A 19,745-nucleotide genomic window follows, 5' to 3' on the forward strand; every position below is an offset into this window, starting at 1 on the left:
TTTTACACGGACTGTTTAAATAATGAACCTGGAATGTCTTGCCAGTCAGGTACTGTGTTTTATGTTTGTCCTAGATGTACCGTAAAAGGCCCAGACCCTCTCTGTGCTGTGTGAATACACAGGTTGGCATTTTTTGGGATGACTTATGTACTGGAGGCAGCTCTGCGGGGTAGTCACTAGCTGGCACAGCCACAATGTCATAAAATCAGATTTTAAACCTAACCTTAACCAAACTGCTAACCTTATGCTTAACCTTAAGGTTATCTCCACCAGCCCTGCAGGCTAACATCAACCACATCCTCCTCTCCCCCACCGCCTCCTCCTCCCTCACCTCTCCACTCCTAAGCACAGAGAACCAATTCACCAATTCTTAAAGAGAGGTTCACTCCTCTTCACTCATTCCTCCTCTCTTCCCTCTCGGTCCTTTGTCCTCTTCATCCCTACCACCCTCTAGTGGTGTCCTGCCTCCTACTGGCCTTCCTCCTCCTCCTGTTCTGGATGAATAATGGGAGGATGAGGAAGGCGGTCTGCCTGTAAGGATGTGCTGTCTTACTCTGAAGAGATTTGTGTGGTATGTGGCCCCATAAGCCCATCCCTTTCTTTCAGTCTGTTTTTTTGTGGTGTAGTTTATCCAAGATGTTCTGAAAGAGCTGCAAAACCTGGACCCGTACAAATCAGCTGGGCTTGACCATCTGGACCCTCTATTTCTGAAACTATCCGCCGCCATTGTCGCAACCCCTATTACCAGCCTGTTCAACCTCTCTTTCATATCGTCTGAGATCCCCAAGGACTGGAAAGCTGCCGCAGTCATCCCCCTCTTAAAAGGGGGAGACACCCTGGACCCAAACTGTTACAGACCTATATCCACCCTGCCCTGCCTATCTAAGGTCTTCGAAAGCCAAGTCAACAAACAGGTCACTGACCATCTCGAATCCCACCGTACCTTCTCCGCTGTGCAATCTGGTTTCCGAGCCGGTCACGGGTGCACCTCAGCCACGCTCAAGGTACTAAACGATATCATAACCGCCATCGATAAAAGACAGTACTGTGCAGCCGTCTTCATCGACTTTGCCAAGGCTTTCGACTCGGTCAATCACCATATTCTTATCGGCAGACTCAGTAGCCTCGGTTTTTCGGATGACTGCCTTGCCTGGTTCACCAATTACTTTGCAAACAGAGTTCAGTGTGTCAAATCGGAGGGCATGCTGTCCGGTCCTCTGGAAGTCTCTATGGGGGTGCCACAGGGTTCAATCCTCGGGCCGACTCTTTTTTTCTGTATATATCAATGATGTTGCTCTTGCTGCGGGCAATTCCCTGATCCACCTCTACGCAGACGACACCATTCTATATAATTCCGGCCCGTCCTTGGACACTATGCTATCTAACCTCCAAACGAGCTTCAATGCCATACAACACTCCTTCCGTGGCCTCCAACTGCTCTTAAACGCTAGTAAAACCAAATGCATGCTTTTCAACCGTTCGCTGCCTGCACCCGCACGCCTGATCAGCATCACCACCCTGGATGGTTCCAACCTTGAATATGTGGACATCTCTAAGTACCTAGGTGTCTCTCCTTCCAGACTCATATCAAACATCTCCAATCGAAAATCAAATCAAGAGTCGGCTTTCTATTCCGCAACAAAGCCTCCTTCACTCACGCTGCCAAGCTTACCCTAGTAAAACTGACTATCCTACCGATCCTCGACTTCAGCGATGTCATCTACAAAATTGCGTCCAACACTCTACTCAGCAAACTGGATGCAGTTTATCACAGTGCCATCCGTTTTGTCACTAAAGCACCTTATACCACCCACCACTGCGACTTGTACGACCTAGTCGGCTGGCCCTCGCTACATATTCGTCGCCAGACCCACTGGCTCCAGGTCATCTACAAGTCCATGCTAGGTAAAGCTCTGCCTTATCTCAGTTCACTGGTCATGATGGCAACACCCATCCGTAGCACGCGCTCCAGCAGGTGTATCTCACTGATCATCCCTAAAGCCAACACCTCATTTGGCCGCCTTTCGTTCCAGTTCTCTGCTGTCTGTGACTGGAACGAATTGCAAAAATCGCTGAAGTTGGAGACTTTTATCTCCCTCACCAACTTCAAACATCTGCTATCTGAGCAGCTAACCGATCGCTGCAGCTGTACATAGTCTATCGGCAAATAGCCCACCCATTTTTACCTACCTCATCCCCATACTGTTTTTATTTATTTACTTTTCTGCTCTTTTGCACACCAATATCTCTACCTGTACATGACCATCTGATCATTTATTACTCCAGTGTTAATCTGCAAAATTGTAATTATTCGCCTACCTCCTCATGCCTTTTGCACACAATGTATATAGACTCCACTTTTTTTTCTTCCTCTTGTGTTATTGACTTGTTAATTGTTTACTCCATTTGTAACTCTGTGTTGTCTGCTCACACTGCTATGCTTTATCTTGGCCAGGTCGCAGTTGCAAATGAGAACTTGTTCTCAACTAGCCTACCTGGTTAAATAAAGGTGAAATAAATAAAAAACACACACACAAAAAAAAAGGTCCATTCCAATACAGTCAATCTTTGAAATAAAATACATTTGTGATTCTCAATTTATTGGTTAAGTGATCCTGAGTCCATATGTTTCTCTGACAATGTAAGTTAATGGCAGTATACAGAATGTGTTCTCCTTCTTCCTCATGACATGTCAGGATTCTGACCAGGACAGCCTCATGGCTGAGGAGATTGAGGTGTCCACAGAGATGCATGTTCTGGACAAGGTATTGGATGAAGAGGAGCTGGACCAAAACATGTCAATTGGTGAGATAGAGAGGGGAAAAGATTAACTGAAAGACAAAAAGGTGAGTGAGGAGATTCTGCATTTAATCTCTCACAAAAAACATCAAGTTGAACCTCAAAACCTTTCTCTATCCCCTTTTCTCGATTTCTACCCCTCTTCCTTTCCATTCCATCATCACTACATGGTAAAGGCTCTGCCAGATGGCCTGACTGTGGATGGAGCAAGGCTTCTGTTTGGCCAAGCCCCGAAACAGAATGACACTGGAGTTTATGAATATGTGGCGAACAACGGCGTTGGGACAAGGAAAGTAGAACATAACATCACAGTTACAGGTAAGGGGCAATGGGCAAAGTTACTCCTGTATTTTGCTAAGATCTGAACAGAAAAACAAAACACAGGTCACGTGCCTTATTTATTTTACTGCTGCTCTTTAACTATTTGTTACTTTTATTTATTTCTCTTATTTTTCTTAACTGCATTGTTGGTTAAGGGCTTGTAAGTAAGTGTTTCACTGTAAGGTGAAACCTGTTGTATTGGCACATGTGATCATTATTTTTTTATTTGATGCCTGATTAGTAATATTTTTAATATTGCTGCCCACTTGTGATAATAATCTGAAATACAGAGCTCACTAAAGTTGCAACAAAACTGCATCCTATATACAGTGGGGCCCTTTGTTGTCCTTTGACAGGGGAGTTTGGAGTGTGACTGTTTGAGGTTGTGGACAGGTGTCTTTTATACTGATAACAAGTTCAAACAGGTGCCATTAATACAGGTAACGAGTGGAGGACAGAGGAGCCTCTCAAAGAAGAAGTTACAGGTCTGTGAGAGCCAGAAATCTTGCTTGTTTGTAGGTGACCAAATACTTATTTTCCACCATAATTTGCAAATAAATTCATTCAAAATCCTACATTGTGATTTTCTGGATATTTTTTGTTTCTCATTTTGACTGTCAAAGTTGAAGTGTACCTATGATGAAAATTACAGGCCTTTCTCATCTTTTTAAGTGGGAGAACTTGCACAATTGGTGGCTGACTAAATACTTTTTTGCCCCACTGTACATGGCACTGCAATCGCTACCTTTGGTTGTATGTGTTTACAATTTTGTGTGCATTCCCTCTTTCCTTTCCACTCCCTCACTCAGAGACATCTCGGAGTGTGCAGGAAGTGATCTTTGACACTCTAGTGATGATCATTATAGATGTGGCTGCTGGGGTGTTGGTCATCGTCATTATTATCTTAGTTAACTAATACCATAGACGCAATAACTGGACATTAGAGATGGAGCTTCATGAGTTGATTTCCACAATACTTGGAACCCCCTTTCCCTATCCTTAAATCCTCCTTAGTTTCTAAAAAGCTCTTTCATAGGTTAGAAATCAACACACTCCAGACAGGCCTTCTCCACAAGACTCAACTCTTTCAGCACAGATCCCAGATGACAGGTAGAGTACTTTTAATTCAAACACTTGTTACTCGTATTTTCAGTCATCTCTTATTTTCTTAGAGGGGTCATTTTCAGTTAATAGTTATCATCTACTTGAATGAGTGTCTGCCAGAAATCATTTTTGTATTTCTTTACTTGTCATCCCACCTACAGAATGGGTCACCCCACCCACACTTCTCAGACTAGACAGTAGAATGGAAAAAAAAATGTTCCTTGAGGTGAGAGTTCATAAAAGCGTCAACAATATTGTGCATTTACAACATTATGTACAGTATCATACTGATTTATTCATTGATGTTTAATCTGTGGATTATTGTGATCCCTCTCGTTAGGACCATCCCATCTACAAAGGCAGTCAATCCACCCTTGGTGGGAAGTGGGGGACGGTTTGTGAGGGTGATTTGGACTACCTAGGCCGCCCTGTCCTGTACCAATCTAGCTGGCGTGAGTGCAGAGAGAGTATGAGGGGGGCTGTTTGAAAATGCTCACTAAATTTACTCTGTCATAACTGAAAGTCCTATCTGTTTATCTTTATGCCTCGCAATATGTGGCTCTCTATTTCTCAGGACTCTGGCCTTCCTTCCTCGTCCCCAGGACCAGGATGGCAGTGTGTGGCCCACAGACATCCCCCCCAATGCTCAGTGACCTGGGTGGCCAGAGGGAGGGTGTGACCGAAGGGGACGACTGGGGCCACAGACAGGACATGCTGGAGGTTGATGAGGCTGACTGTGACACCAGTTCTTACCAGATCTCAAAGGCACTCCCCAACCACAACAATGGGTTTCTGCGGCCAAAACCACACTCCAACACCATCCTCCTACACCCCGGAGGACAGAACATCTAGACAGGGGTGAAAGGAGTTGGTTGAAAAGGGAACTTTTTCCGTCAGCTCTACCCTAACCCAATGGTCATGGAGGCCTGCTACTCACTCCTGTGAACTGAACTTGGATACAGTTGGACTGAAGTGAGTGTTTGGCAACCTCATGGTCACATTAATTGCCATTTTTAGGTTTACTTGGTCCTTTTTTTTACATCAGCATGGGCTTATTGTATACAGTGCCTTCAGAAAGTGTTTTGTTACAGGGTTATTACAAATGGATTCAATTTAGATTTTTTTTTGTCACTAGCCTACAGACAATATCCCATGTCAAAGTAGAATTATGTTTTTTGATTTAAAAAAATGTTTAATGAAAAGCTTAAACGTCTTGAGTGAAAAAGGTTTCAACCCCTTGTTATAGCGAGCCTAAATAAGTTCAGGACAAAAAATCTGCTTAACAAGTCACATACGTTGCATGGACTCTGTGTGTTTTTGAATGACTACCTCATGCCAGTACCCCACACAATTATATGTAAGGTTCCTCAGTCTAGCAGTGAATGTCAAACACAGATTAAACTACAAAAAGATTTTGAAATGCCTCTCAAAGAAGGGCATAAATATAAAATGTCTTGTTCATTCACCCTCTAAATACATGTCTCAAGGCTTAACAATCCTTCTTTAACCTGTCTCTTTAACAAGTAACATCAATAAGGGATCGTAGATTTCATCTGTATTCACCTGGTCAGTCTGTCATGTTCTATAGTTGCCATAGTGCCCTAGCCTCACCATTCCAGGTGAAGCTGGTTGAGAGAATGCCAAGAGTGTGCAAAGCTGTCAAGGCAAAGGCTGGCTACTTTGAAGAATCTCAAATATAAAACATTTTGATTTAACACTTTTTTTGGTTACTACATGATTCCATATGTGTTATTTCATAGTTTTGATGTCTCACTATTATTTTACAATGTAGAAAATAGTAAACCCTGGAATGAGTAGGCGTGTCCATACTTGTGACTGGTCCTGTATATCTAGTGTTTTAGGGCCAAGAATTTGCAGATTTACTGACAGGTTATCCATTTTTTGTTTGGCTTTCTAGCTAGCTGGCTAATATTTTTGTTTGAAAAATGCATCTGGACATATTACCAGCTTTTTTGTTTCTCCTGGCTGCCAATTCCCAAGCTTCTGAGAACTATTTTTAGAGGAATGGGAGATGCAGGAATAAATTAGTGCTAAGACAGAGCGCTCGTAGTGAGGACGACTGGCTACTATTCTGAACTTTGTGTGGTGTACTTTCTGGTGTCCAGAGCTTCTGAGGCATCACCCAAATGGGTGCTCCACAGACTGGAAGAGAAGAAGACCCGTGGCTATAAGAGTCAGGCTGGTTCCCAGACGTGCCCTCTACAAGATCACCAACAGACTCCATCACCATCCTCTGAACAGCTCTCTCCGCTCAAGCCATGAACTGACCCTCTCCATCTTCAGAGGATGCAGCTTTCAAAGACTTGGCCTCTATTGGTTCACCTATCATGACATATTGCATGTTTTTTTTGTTGCTCTTGAAGCACTGAGATTCTATGAAAAGCGCTATAGAAATGGTATAAATTATTATTATTATGGAAAGAGCAGGTGTTAATGTTTTGTATTCTCAGTGCATTTCAACAACAACAAGGGCTCAAAATTCAGAGAATTTTCATGTTTATTCATAAAAATGTATGCATTGATAAAAACACGTGCATTGTATTTTCTCTCCAGATGTGTTGTCTCTGGCATAGTCATACAAAAAAATTAAAAGACGATGGACATCCACCTCTTGATAACTGTTCCTTTTAAAATATACAAGCAGGAGGATGTAAACCTGTAACTTTAACTCCCTACAGTATATTAGCACCACTAGTGTAACAGTTGTGGTAGGGTCGCACTGCTCTCACTTTACAGAATAGGAAGGCAAAACTAGCATACTGCGGCTTTTTGCACGAGTGTCTTGACTGTCTTCTCAGGAACTCTCTTTTCTCAGTCATTAGAAAAAGTTTATATTAATTAGGTTGTGTTTCATAATGTGTGGGACGGGCCCCAGCTGGTTTCTCTAGAATGTTCTTTGTCTCGTCATTGTGATTACTTTTCGTTTGCTTTGTTCTGAGGCCCCGGTGTACTCGCTGATGTGTGCGGAGATTACTCTGCTGAGCAAAACACCTCCCACATGTCACACAGTTGTACGGTTTCTCTCCTGTATGAATCCGTTGATGCATCTCCAAGTGACTGACCCTGTCAAAGCTCTTTCCGCAAAAGGTGCAAACAAACCACTTCTCTCTTGCTGGGGTACTCCTTGAGGCTACCTTTGCTGAGTTGAAACCATTTGAGGTAAGTGAGAATACATTGTTTAGCCAAACGTTAGAATATGCTGCACCCTCATTGGTTCGTTTGTCTGACGGCACTCTGGTAGTTGTCCCATCCTCCCTTCTCTCTGGGTGCATAGTTTGCTCTCTGTGCTGACCTGGTTGTGCCTGAAGAAAATCTATAGGGGTCCTTCTTTGGTCATTCCAAACAGACTGTGCTCGCATCTCTTCTTTCATTAGTCTGTTTATGTACCCCATCTCTGATGATGGATCGCTATCAAGACCCTCCACAGCACTTTGAATAAGCTGTATGTCTGTATTTAGATCCTGTGTATATTGTTCTGTACCATATGAGCAATCTGGACCCTCAGAGTCACAGTTGATCTCTGATACAGACGCCCACAGATGACTCTCTCTGCGATCCATGGCAAATTCAGTTTCCTGATGATCTGATAGCTCTGTGCCATGTTCACTTACTGATGTATGTAGTGAAATAACGTCATAATCCTCCTCGTGCTCTGTCTTCACAAACTCTAGTACACTACCCTTCTCTCGCTGGCCAGACCTGTACTGTTCATTGAGCCCCTCTACTGATTCTGCAGGTGGCTGTGGTCTATTTTGATCCAGTTGTTTGTCTTTAGGTGTGATCGCTTTGTCCCTGGCGGTCTGCTCAAATGAAGTCCTTTCACCAGCATCCTCATCAGACCCCTTGGACCCTGAAAGGGAAGTTTTAACTGAACTGTCAGTAGCTATATGTCATAAGCACTGTAAAACAAAGTTGAGAGTGTACTGGACAACTTAACAAAGGTCAACAATAGAACTGAAACCCATTATCTACACTTGCCTGGGAACCTGACCTCGAATTGCATTGAATTCTACGTAGGGCAGAAATGAGTGTTTGAATCTGGAAAGTTTCCCTTCACAACCTCACAAAGTCAGAATGTTGAATAAAAATTATTTTTTAACTTGTTGATATTTGTCTGTGCGGTTGCTCCTTTTGGAGGTAGTTATGTGAGGCAATATATCCACAGGAATTTATAATTACATCAACTTTTCTAAAGCACTGGCAGTGGATCACCTGAAGCATGTGCACAAGATAATAAAATACATTCATGAGATGCATGCATTCTTGCCGAGCTTGTGCTTACATGGTTATGTGCATGCTTCAGGTGATAGAAATCTGAACCCACTACCAGAGCTTTGTAAAGTTGATGTAATCATAATTTTCTGTGGATATATTGTCACATTCCTAACGCCAAAAAGACCAACTGCACGGACAACCGATAAAGTAGGTTAAAATAGAATTGTATTCAACAGTGGTCGTGAGAGGAAACTGCCCTGACTCAAACGCTCATTTCTGCCAAACAGAATTCAATGCAATTCAACGTTGGGTTTCCTGGCAATATGTACACTAGATAGGCATTGAGCTAAATTATTGTCAGTTATGTTGTTAATACTGTATTTGATATGTTCTTGAAGAATTGACCCGAGTTGAGATGGGCATTGGACAACAACACATTTTAGATAAGTCTATCTAGTTAGTACAGTAAGCAAGCACGCGCAGGCTTACCCTGCTCTGTCCTTCTGGAAGACGAAGAGCATGTGAAAGAATTGTCTGCTTCTCGCGGTTTGGAACTCGTCGCTTGCCGTTCGTTCACCATGAATAATTTTCTTTTCAAGGCTTCAATTTCATTTTCTCTGTGGCACATTTCCAAGCGTAACATAGCAAACCCATCATCGAACAATTTACTTATTTCGGTCACTGCAGCTTTGGCCAACACATCCATAACGGATGATAATTTGGTCTGAAAAGTAACACAGTTGGTCATATTCTCCTGGAACAACATTTTATCAGACCAGTGTTATGTTTCTAAAGATAATGTTCAGTAGGAAAATACAATAGTCGGATAGCTATCGCGGATGGATTTTACTTCCGCGAAAACAAACTGAGGGGAGGAGCGGGCATACTTTTAAGCAATCGTAATAATACCAGCAATAATAGAGAAAGGAGGAGATGGGAACCTCATTTGGAAATGAATGGAGGCAGACTGTCGCCCAATCGCGTTTAAGTTGTCATTCTGCGTCATGTGGTTGCTAAACTCATCGTCACGTTCCATTCTCAAAGTCAGGGTATGAGTCGATAAATTTGCCTATTTTCCTTGAAAGTACACAGTGTCCCGATTCCAAAGCAATACGATACTACAGATAATAAGTTAATTATATCACGTCTCGGATTTGTTATTGATATTGTACTTCTTGTTTACGAAATTCATGCTAATGTTGGGTTTTTGAGCTAGCGCCCAATTGACTCCCATTCACTCCTTGTAGGAGAGCTCGTCTTGTCCCAGAATCACCCAGAATGCACAGCGCTGTCGTTAATTGATTTCAAAGGAGTTTCTCATCTCCTCAAAAAGTATATCTGTTACGGTGTACGTTGGCAATGGGCCGCTCGGAGTATTCTGGGTAAACTCCGACAAGGAAATAGCTCATTTTTATTTTTTATTAACAGTAACATGCAAAACATAAACTAAAATAAAAACTAATCCAAAAATAAAAAAATAAAATAAAACTAATCCACATTATATCAATTCAAATACAGACATATAGCGAATACATTTTTTTTACATTTTGTTTTGTATACGTTTTAAAGACTAAATAGTTTTCCAAATCAGATTTAAAAAATTAAGAAAAGGGGCTTTTTCTTCATAAATTTTGATTTGTGTACGAAATGTTTTCCTAATAAAATAAAGAGATTTATGACATACTCATGTTCAATTGTGGAATCAGTGTAGTAAAATAATATGTCAAACTTAAACATTTATATGGTTGTATGCAATTTGAGGCCAAGATATAGTTTTACATCAGTCCAGAACACTTCACTATATAGACAATGACAGAATAATGTTCAATAGATTCAGTTTCTAGTTCACAAAAACTGCATTCACTGGTAACATCAGGTATATATTTAGAAATCAAGCTATTACACATATATAATCTTAAAGGAGATCTCCTTTACTTTATTGGTCACCATAAATTTTGTGTGGAGTGAGCCAAGCAAGGTGCCAGTTTACATCAAACGATGAAGCCCAGCAAATTATCGCAGAGGGAATAGACTTCACGTAGAAAATATCCCTTAATAAATGATTGTTGAATTTCATATCTAGTAGACCACCATATCGCTTACAATCGGAGATATTCCAAAATATGCATTATTCTGAAGTAAAGTTTTTATCCCACTAGGTATAGTTTTAATAACAGTGTCATATTCCTTGCTTGAAACCTCAAAGTTGTATCTTTCCATAAATTATTTCAGTGTAAATAGATTCCCTCTAATATTAACTAATTGGCTGACAAGGACAATGTTTTTCGAGGACCATTTATGGTTAAATAACATCTTGTTTCTATGTAATATCGACCCATTGTTCCATATAAAACATGTATGAGGTGAGAAGTTGTGTTTATACAACAAAGCCCAGCACATTAAAGCCTGCTTGTGAAAAGCTGCCAGTTTCACAGGATGTTTACCCACAATATATGGACATTGTAGTAAAAAATTAAGCCCTCCGAACTTCTGAAAAACAAAATGAGGTACAATATTCCAGAAACTATGAGGATTTTTTATGTACCTTTTAATCTAGTTGACCTTTGATATCTGATTGAAGAGAGTGAAGTCTAAGACATTTAGACCGCCATCACAAACCCTGTTGGTGATAGCATCTCTTTTTATCTTATGTGGCTTGTTTTTCCATATGAAGTTGTACAAAAGCCTATCTAAAGTACCACAAGTGGATTTGGGAATGTCAACAGATGAATAAAGATAGGATGCACGAGATAACCCCTCAGCTTTGGATAAAAGCACCCTTCCTTGAGGACTTAAATCCCTCCCTAACCATGAGGATATTTTTTTTTTGACAGATTCAGTTACAGGGTTCAAATTAAGATCATTCACAGCCTTATGATTTTGGGTGATCTTTACACCGAGGTAGGTTACAGTATCTTTTTCAGAGATGTTACAATCTGCTCATTTCAAAACAAACATCTCACATTTGGAAAGACTTAATGCCAGACCTGAGATTTTGGAGAACTGCTTCACGATATCCAATGCTAATCTAGCTTGTGACACATTTGTTTTTTTAAGTGAGGTGTCATCCACCAGTTGGGATATCTGATCTCTCTGGAATGGAATGGAATGCCTTCAAATGGACTTTTATGAACTAATGAGCATAACATTTGAGATACTAACAAAAATTAAAAAGGTGAAAGTGGACAACCTTGTCATATTCCTTTGTAAATGTTAAACCTTGAAGATGTTCCATGACAGTGTTTCATACAGCTACAGATTATTAAATATATGGCACCCTTTCCTAAACCCTGGTTGACATTCATCAATCAGATCATTCAAGCAAGACTATCCTTTTTGCAAAAATTAAGGCTATCATTTTTTAGTTGTTATTTAGGAGTGTGATTGGATGCCAATTATCAATATTTAAGAGATCCTTGTGTGGTTTAGGTATAAGAGTAATAACCCATTGCTTCAGAGAGGCAGGTAGTTCTCCCTTCTTTTCGCCTCCTTAAAGGTTTCAAGTAAAAATGGTGCTATTTCTTCAGAGAAGGTTTTGTAAAATTCAGAGGTTAATCCATCACAACCTGGAAATGTGTTATTTTTTAACTGAGCAACCCTGTACTGGATGTCCATAATGGATAAATCTTGACAACAAGACCGATTGAATTCTTCATTTATCGAATTAACATTCTCTATAGAATCAAGGAGATCCTTAGAGTCACTCAAATTGTTATGTAAGGAGTAAAGATTCTCATAAAACTTAGTGGTAAAGTCTGATAACAACTCTCTATCAGTGGAAACATCATTAATCTTACATTTCCGAAGTGTGTTGCGTTTCCCTCTCCTCTTTTCCAAATTAAAAAAGTATCTACTGTTCTTTTCGCCTTTTTCAAGCCATTGTTTTCTGGATCTTATGAAAGCTCCTCTAGCCTTTTCCTCATACAATGTATCTAGTTGATTCTGTAAATCATTCAATTTAGCTGTCTCATTAAGATCAAGATGCTCAATCTCTGTGATATCCGCAATTGTCTTAGAAAGTTCAGTTACCTCACATCTCCTTCTTAAAGCAAGCCTTTTTCCAGAAGTAATACAGGCTGAGCGGATTTTAAATTTCAGCAGTTCCCAATATATCCCATACTCTGCATAGATGTAGCTAAACTCCAGGAAACATAAATTAGATTCTTAATCACATTTTTTAAATCAGCATGCTTCCACTAGATGTCACCAGTCTTTGGAAAGGGTTTTAGGCTTGTTTTTTGAAAAATGATATAGAATTTGTCATTTTTCAAGGTGGCTCTCATTTTGACTGTAGTCTTGTGGAGCGAGTGAATGTAAAATGTTCTTTGTCTAAAATAAATAACTGCATTTGACTCACACAGCCTCAGTCACTTACTCGCCTTGTACACTGTGTGTGTGTGCGTCTCTGTGACATAAGCTAAACATCTAGCTGGCTAGCTCATCATGTCTCAGTCTAAACTGTACACTCAAAAATACAGAAAGGAGTGGGAATCAAACCCTGAATTCAAAGGCTGGTTGAAGCCATTTAATGGAGATGATACATGGGCATACTGCCTGTATTGTAAGGCTGATTTCTACGCCAAACTTAGTGATGTAAAATGTAAAAAAATACATGACAACTCAAAAACATACTTAAAAGGCAAAGCCTTATAACAGTTCCACCCAAATCAAGCTGCCATTTATGGTTTTAAAAAATTACACTCTGCAAAAAAGGCTGAGGCCACCATGGCATTAGCTATCGCTGAACACTGTTCCATGCTGGCATGTGATCACATTGGAGAAGCATGTAGAGCAGCTTTCTCAGACTCCACTGCTACTACCCACTTCAAAATGCACAGGACAAAGTGCACAGAAATTATTAATGGTGTTCTAGCACCATACTTTCTGAAAAAGTTTGTCGCAGATATGGGAGACCAGTGTTTCAGCCACCTCCCCGATGAGTCCACGGATGTGGGTAACCAGCGTTTCAGCCTCCTCCTCGATGAGTCCACAGATGTGGGTGACCAGCGTTTCAGCCTCCTCCTCGATGAGTCCACAGATGTGTGTGACCAGCATTTCAGCCTCCTCCTCGATGAGTCCACGGATGTGGGTGACCAGCGTTTCAGCCTCCTCTTCGATGAGTCCACAGATGTGGGTGACCAGCTTTTCAGCCTCCTCCTCGGTGAGTCCATGGATGTAAGTGACCAGTGTTTCAGCCTCCTCGATGAGTCCACATATGTAGGTGACCAGTGTTTCAGCCTCCTCCTCGATGAGTCCACAGATGTGGGTGACCAGTGTTTCAGCCTCCTCTCGATGAGTCCACAGATGTAGGTGACTAGTGTTTCAGCCTCCTCCTCGATGAGTCCACAGATGTGGGTGACCAGTGTTTCAGCCTCCTCGATGAGTCCACAGATGTAGGTGACTAGTGTTTCAGCCTCCTCCTCGATGAGTCCACAGATGTGGGTGACCAGTGTTTCAGCCTCCTCGATGAGTCCACAGATGTAAGTGTTTCTAAGTACCTGGGGGTTGTGATAAGGTACTTTAATGACACCAAGCAGACAATTGTATCAACATTTCTGGGGATTGTTGAGTTAGAGGGAGGAGATGCCAAATCTATAGCCCGTGCTGTTGTGGCTTTCCTTGAGAAGTGTTGTCTTAAAAAAGAAAAACTCCTGGGGATAGGGACTGACAATGCCTTTGTTATGACGGGGATTAACAATGGGGTCCATAAAGTGCTGAATGAGGAGTATGGCCTCAAATATCTGGTTCTTGTTCGCTGTGTGTGCCACTCTCTGCAGCTTGCTGTAAGTCGTGCTTCCAATTACACCATCCCCCGTAGTGTGGAGTACTTGGTACAAGAGATTTATAACTGGTTTTCAGTGACTCCAAAGCGCAGGGAGGCCTACATGGCCATATTTGAGAGCATCAACTGTGGGGAGAAACCTTTACAGATAACCAAGGTGTGTGCCACACATTGGCACTCCATTGAACCCGTGGTTTCATGCATTTTGGAACAGTGAGAGGAGCTTAGTCTGCATTTCGCAGTCACCAAGTCCAGTGAACACTGCTACATGGCTGAGGTTTTATACGCCATGTACAGTGATCCTCAAAACATATTGTATCTGACTTTTGTGAAGTCAGTGCTGGGTGAGGTACAGTTGGCCATCAATGATTTTGAGGGAGAGCAAGTAGATCCTCTTAAGCTACTTGACAGCTTAGTTAGCCTGATCAAGTCTGTGAGCAGCTGGGTGCTGAATCCACTGGCAAATGTTGATGTACTCAAAGGGCCAATAGATGGATACATCAGTCCCAAACCGTACCTTGGTTACCTTTTTGAGTCAAAGGCAGCTGAGCTCCACCTTGCGCCTGAGGATGAAAACAATGTCTGAAAGCGGTGTGTAGCCTTCACCATCTTCCTCACTAATGAGTTGAGGGTGACACTGCCGGACAACATCGAAGCATTGCAGTACATGTCAGTTTTCAATGTGGAGGAAACTCTAAAGCACAATAAGAGCCCTGGAGAAATAGAAAAAATAGTTAATCTCTTGGGCTACTCCTCTGCAGAGTTTGACAAGATTGTCCAGCAATTTTTTTAATTTAATTTTATTTCACCTTTATTTAACCAGGTAGGCAAGTTGAGAACAAGTTCTCATTTACAATTGCGACCTGGCCAAGATAAAGCAAAGCAGTTCGACAGATACAACGACACAGAGTTACACATGGAGTAAAACAAACATACAGTCAATAATACAGTATAAACAAGTCTATATACAATGTGAGCAAATGAGGTGAGAAGGGAGGTAAAGGCAAAAAAGGCCATGGTGGCAAAGTAAATACAATATAGCAAGTAAAACACTGGAATGGTAGTTTTGCAATGGAAGAATGTGCAAAATAGACATAAAAATAATGGGGTGCAAAGGAGCAAAATAAATAAATAAATAAAATACAGTTGGGAAAGAGGTAGTTGTTTGGGCTAAATTATAGGTGGGCTATGTACAGGTGCAGTAATCTGAAATATGCTCTGACAGTTGGTGCTTAAAGCTAGTGAGGGAGATAAGTGTTTCCAGTTTCAGAGATTTTTGCAGTTCGTTCCAGTCACTGGCAGCAGAGAACTGGAAGGAGAGGCGGCCAAAGAAAGAATTGGTTTTGGGGGTGACCAGAGAGATATACCTGCTGGAGCGTGTGCTACGGGTGGGAGATGCTATGGTGACCAGCGAGCTGAGATAAGGGGGGACTTTACCTAGCAGGGTCTTGTAGATGACATGGAGCCAGTGGGTTTGGCGACGAGTATGAAGCGAGGGCCAGCCAACGAGAGCGTACAGGTCGCAATGGTGGGTAGTATATGGGGCTTTGGTGACAAAACGGATTGCACTGTGATAGACTGCATCCAATCTGTTGAGTAGGGTATTGGAGTTTATTTTGTAAATGACATCGCCAAAGTCGAGGATTGGTAGGATGGTCAGTTTTACAAGGGTATGTTTGGCAGCATGAGTGAAGGATGCTTTGTTGCGAAATAGGAAGCCAATTCTAGATTTAACTTTGGATTGGAGATGTTTGATATGGGTCTGGAAGGAGAGTTTACAGTCTAACCAGACACCTAAGTATTTGTAGTTGTCCACGTATTCTAAGTCAGAGCCGTCCAGAGTAGTGATGTTGGACAGGCGGGTAGGTGCAGGTAGCGATCGGTTGAAGAGCATGGATTTAGTTTTACTTGTATTTAAGAGCAATTGGAGGCCACGGAAGGAGAGTTGTATGGCATTGAAGCTTGCCTGGAGGGTTGTTAACACAGTGTCCAAGGAAGGGCCGGAAGTATACAGAATGGTGTCGTCTGCGTAGAGGTGGATCAGGGACTCACCAGCAGCAAGAGCGACCTCATTGATGTATACAGAGAAGAGAGTCGGTCCAAGAATTGAACCCTGTGGCACCCCCATAGAGACTGCCAGAGGTCCGGACAGCAGACCCTCCGATTTGACACACTGAACTCTATCAGAGAAGTAGTTGGTGAACCAGGTGAGGCAATCATTTGAGAAACCAAGGCTGTCGAGTCTGCCGATGAGGATGTGGTGGTTGACAGAATCGAAAGCCTTGGCCAGATCAATGAATATGGCTGCACAGTAATGTTTCTTATCGATGGCGGTTAAGATATCGTTTAGGACCTTGAGCGTGGCTGAGGTGCACCCATGACCAGCTCTGAAACCAGATTGCATAGCAGAGAAGGTATGGTTAGATTCGAAATGGTCGGTAATCTGTTTGTTGACTTGGCTTTCAAAGACCTTAGAAAGGCATGGTAGGATAGATATAGGTCTGTAGCAGTTTGGGTCAAGAGTGTCCCCCCCTTTGAAGAGGGGGATGACCGCAGCTGCTTTCCAATCTTTGGGAATCTCAGACGACACGAAAGAGAGGTTGAACAGGCTAGTAATAGGGGTGGCAACAATTTCGGCAGATAATTTTAGAAAGAAAGGGTCCAGATTGTCTAGCCTGGCTGATTTGTAGGGGTCCAGATTTTTCAGCTCTTTCAGAACATCAGCTGAATGGATTTGGGAGAAGGAGAAATGGGGAAGGCTTGGGCGAGTTGCTGTTGGGGGTGCAGTGCTGTTGACCGGGGTAGGAGTAGCCAGGTGGAAAGCATGGCCAGCCGTAGAAAAATGCTTATTGAAATTCTCAATTATGGTGGATTTATCAGTGGTGACAGTGTTTCCTATCTTCAGTGCAGTGGGCAGCTGGGAGGAGGTGTTCTTATTCTCCATGGACTTTACAGTGTCCCAGAACTTTTTTGAGTTAGTGTTGCAGGAAGCAAATTTCTGCTTGAAAAAGCTAGCCTTGGCTTTTCTAACTGCCTGTGTATAATGGTTTCTAGCTTCCCTGAATAGCTGCATATCACGGGGGCTGTTCGATGCTAATGCAGAACGCCATAGGATGTTTTTGTGTTGGTTAAGGGCAGTCAGGTCTGGGGAGAACCAAGGGCTATATCTGTTCCTGGTTCTAAATTTCTTGAATGGGGCATGTTTATTTAAGATGGTTAGGAAGGCATTTAAAAAAAATATCCAAGCATCCTCTACTGATGGGATGAGATCAATATCCTTCCAGGATACCCCGGCCAGGTCGATTAGAAAGGCCTGCTCGCTGAAGTGTTTCAGGGAGCGTTTTACAGTGATGAGTGGAGGTCGTTTGACCGCTGACCCATTACGAATGCAGGCAATGAGGCAGTGATCGCTGAGATCTTGGTTGAAGACAGCAGAGGTGTATTTAGAGGGGAAGTTGGTTAGGATGATATCTATGAGGGTACCCGTGTTTAAGGCTTTGGGGGGGGTACCTGGTAGGTTCATTGATAATTTGAGTGAGATTGAGGGCATCAAGTTTAGATTGTAGGATGGCTGGGGTGTTAAGCATGTTCCAGTTTAGGTCGCCTAGCAGCACGAGCTCTGAAGATAGATGGGGGGCAATCAGTTCACATATGGTGTCCAGAGCACAGCTGGGGGCAGAGGGTGGTCTATAGCAGGCGGCAACGGTGAGAGACTTGTTTTTAGAGAGGTGGATTTTTAGAAGTAAAAGTTCAAATGGTTTGGGTACAGACCTGGATAGTAGGACAGAACTCTGCAGGCTATCTTTGCAGTAGATTGCAACACCGCCCCCTTTGGCAGTTCTATCTTGTCTGAAAATGTTGTCATTTGGAATTAAAATTTCAGAATTTTTGGTGGTCTTCCTAAGCCAGGATTCAGACACAGCTAGAACATCCGGGTTGGCAGAGTGTGCTAAAGCAGTGAATAGAACAAACTTAGGGAGGAGGCTTCTAATGTTAACATGCATGAAACCAAGGCTATTACGGTTACAGAAGTCATCAAAAGAGAGCGCCTGGGGAATAGGAGTGGAGCTAGGCATTGCAGGGCCTGGATTCACCTCTACATCGCCAGAGGAACATAGGAGGAGAATAATAAGGGTACGGCTAAAAGCAATAAGAATTGGTCGTCTATAACGTCTGGAACAGAGAGTAAAAGGAGGTTTCTGGGGGCGATAAAATAGCATCAAGGTATAATGTACAGACAAATGTATGGTAGGATGTGAATACAGTGGAGGTAGACCTAGGTATTGAGTGATGAAGAGAGAGATATTGTCTCTAGAAACATCATTGAAACTAGGAGATGTCATTGCATGTGTGGGTGGTGGAACTAATAAATTGGATAATGTATAGTGAGCAGGACTAGAGGCTCTACAGTGAAATAAGCCAATAAACACTAACCAGAACAGCAATGGACAAGACATATTGACATTAAGGAGAGGCATCCTTAGTCGAGTGATCAAAAGAGTCCAGAGAGTGGAGTGGTTGGTTTCGGGGTCAAGGCGATTTAGACAGCTAGCCAGGACATCGGTAGCAAGCTAGCATAGGAAGGGGGTCTGTTGTTAGCCACCTCTTGCGTTCCGTCAGTAGATTAGTGGGGTTCCGTGTGGTAGAAGGAATTAGTCCAAATCACACAACAACAAAAATAAAATAAAAACAATAGATATAGTTATAGAGGCCCAAGAATAAACATAATAATAATAATAAAAATAAATAAATTGTCCGATTGTCTAATCTGAGAGCTGCCGGTAAGACAGCTAACGGTTAGCAGGCCGCAGATGGGCGTTCAGGTAACGTCGAGACGGAGGAGCCAGCCGGATCTCCTTCGGGTAGACAACGTCGGCAGTCCAGTTGTGAAGGCCCGGTGGGGCTCCGCGTAGGCAGTAAAACGGGTCCGGATAGGTGACTGCAGCCCAGGAGTGATTGACGGAGCTCAGGAGTGATTTACGGAGCTGGCTAGCTCCGGAGTAATTGATGTTTGCTCCGGAATCGACGAGAGCAGATAGACACACGGATAGCAGCTGGCTAGCTGTGAGATCCGGGAATGAATGTCCAGAGAGCAGTTGAAATCCAAGGACATGGAGAGAAAAATTGGTCCGGTATGTTCCGTTCCGAGCCGCGCTGCGCCGTACAAAACTGGCGATAGATTTTCAAGCTAAAGGATAGCTGATGACCACAAACCGTGGTTAGCTGAATACTAACGATTTGCCAGTAAAGAAGCTAACTAGCTTCTGAACTAGCTTCTGATTAGCTTCTAGCTAGCTCCTGGCTAGCTTCTTGGAGTTTCTGGCTAGCTTCTGGCTAGCTTCTTGGAGGATTGCAGATTTGAGGTAAATAATACTTATTTATAAATATAAATTGGTGAGGCGGGTTGCAGGAGAGTGTTTTGAAGGTGAGTTGATGGAAAATTTAAAAAATGTATGTGAAAAAAAGTTGTAAATATATATATATACAGGACACGACAAGACGA

At 42.3% G+C, this 19,745-nt stretch overlaps 2 protein-coding genes across 4 annotated transcripts; one reads left to right on the forward strand and one right to left on the reverse strand.

Moving 5' to 3' along the window:
• Nucleotides 1–2,419: 2,419 nt before the first annotated feature.
• Nucleotides 2,420–6,852, forward strand: LOC124041623. 3 transcript variants are annotated; one of them, XM_046359416.1, is made up of 7 exons: nucleotides 2,453–2,509; nucleotides 2,697–3,117; nucleotides 3,546–3,605; nucleotides 4,162–4,230; nucleotides 4,386–4,450; nucleotides 4,565–4,676; nucleotides 4,799–6,852. In XM_046359416.1, exons 2-7 carry the CDS (start codon nucleotides 2,967–2,969, stop codon nucleotides 5,074–5,076), a joined length of 735 nt encoding a protein of 244 aa, XP_046215372.1. In that variant the 5' UTR covers nucleotides 2,453–2,509; nucleotides 2,697–2,966; the 3' UTR covers nucleotides 5,077–6,852. The 3 variants fall into 3 exon arrangements, with proteins under 3 accessions (XP_046215371.1, XP_046215373.1, XP_046215372.1); XM_046359415.1 differs by having other exon boundaries at nucleotides 2,420–3,117; XM_046359417.1 differs by having other exon boundaries at nucleotides 2,420–3,117; nucleotides 3,561–3,605.
• Nucleotides 6,725–9,675, reverse strand: LOC124041621 (zinc finger protein 473 homolog). The gene is made up of 2 exons (XM_046359411.1): nucleotides 8,950–9,675; nucleotides 6,725–8,095 (listed from the first exon to the last, which is right to left on the reverse strand). The coding sequence occupies exons 1-2, from the start codon at nucleotides 9,224–9,226 to the stop codon at nucleotides 7,080–7,082; spliced, it is 1,293 nt and encodes a 430-aa protein (XP_046215367.1). The 5' UTR covers nucleotides 9,227–9,675; the 3' UTR covers nucleotides 6,725–7,079.
• Nucleotides 9,676–19,745: the final 10,070 nt, after the last annotated feature.

The sequence above is a fragment of the Oncorhynchus gorbuscha genome, linkage group LG08 (genome assembly GCF_021184085.1).
Source record: "Oncorhynchus gorbuscha isolate QuinsamMale2020 ecotype Even-year linkage group LG08, OgorEven_v1.0, whole genome shotgun sequence".
NCBI lineage: Eukaryota > Metazoa > Chordata > Actinopteri > Salmoniformes > Salmonidae > Oncorhynchus > Oncorhynchus gorbuscha.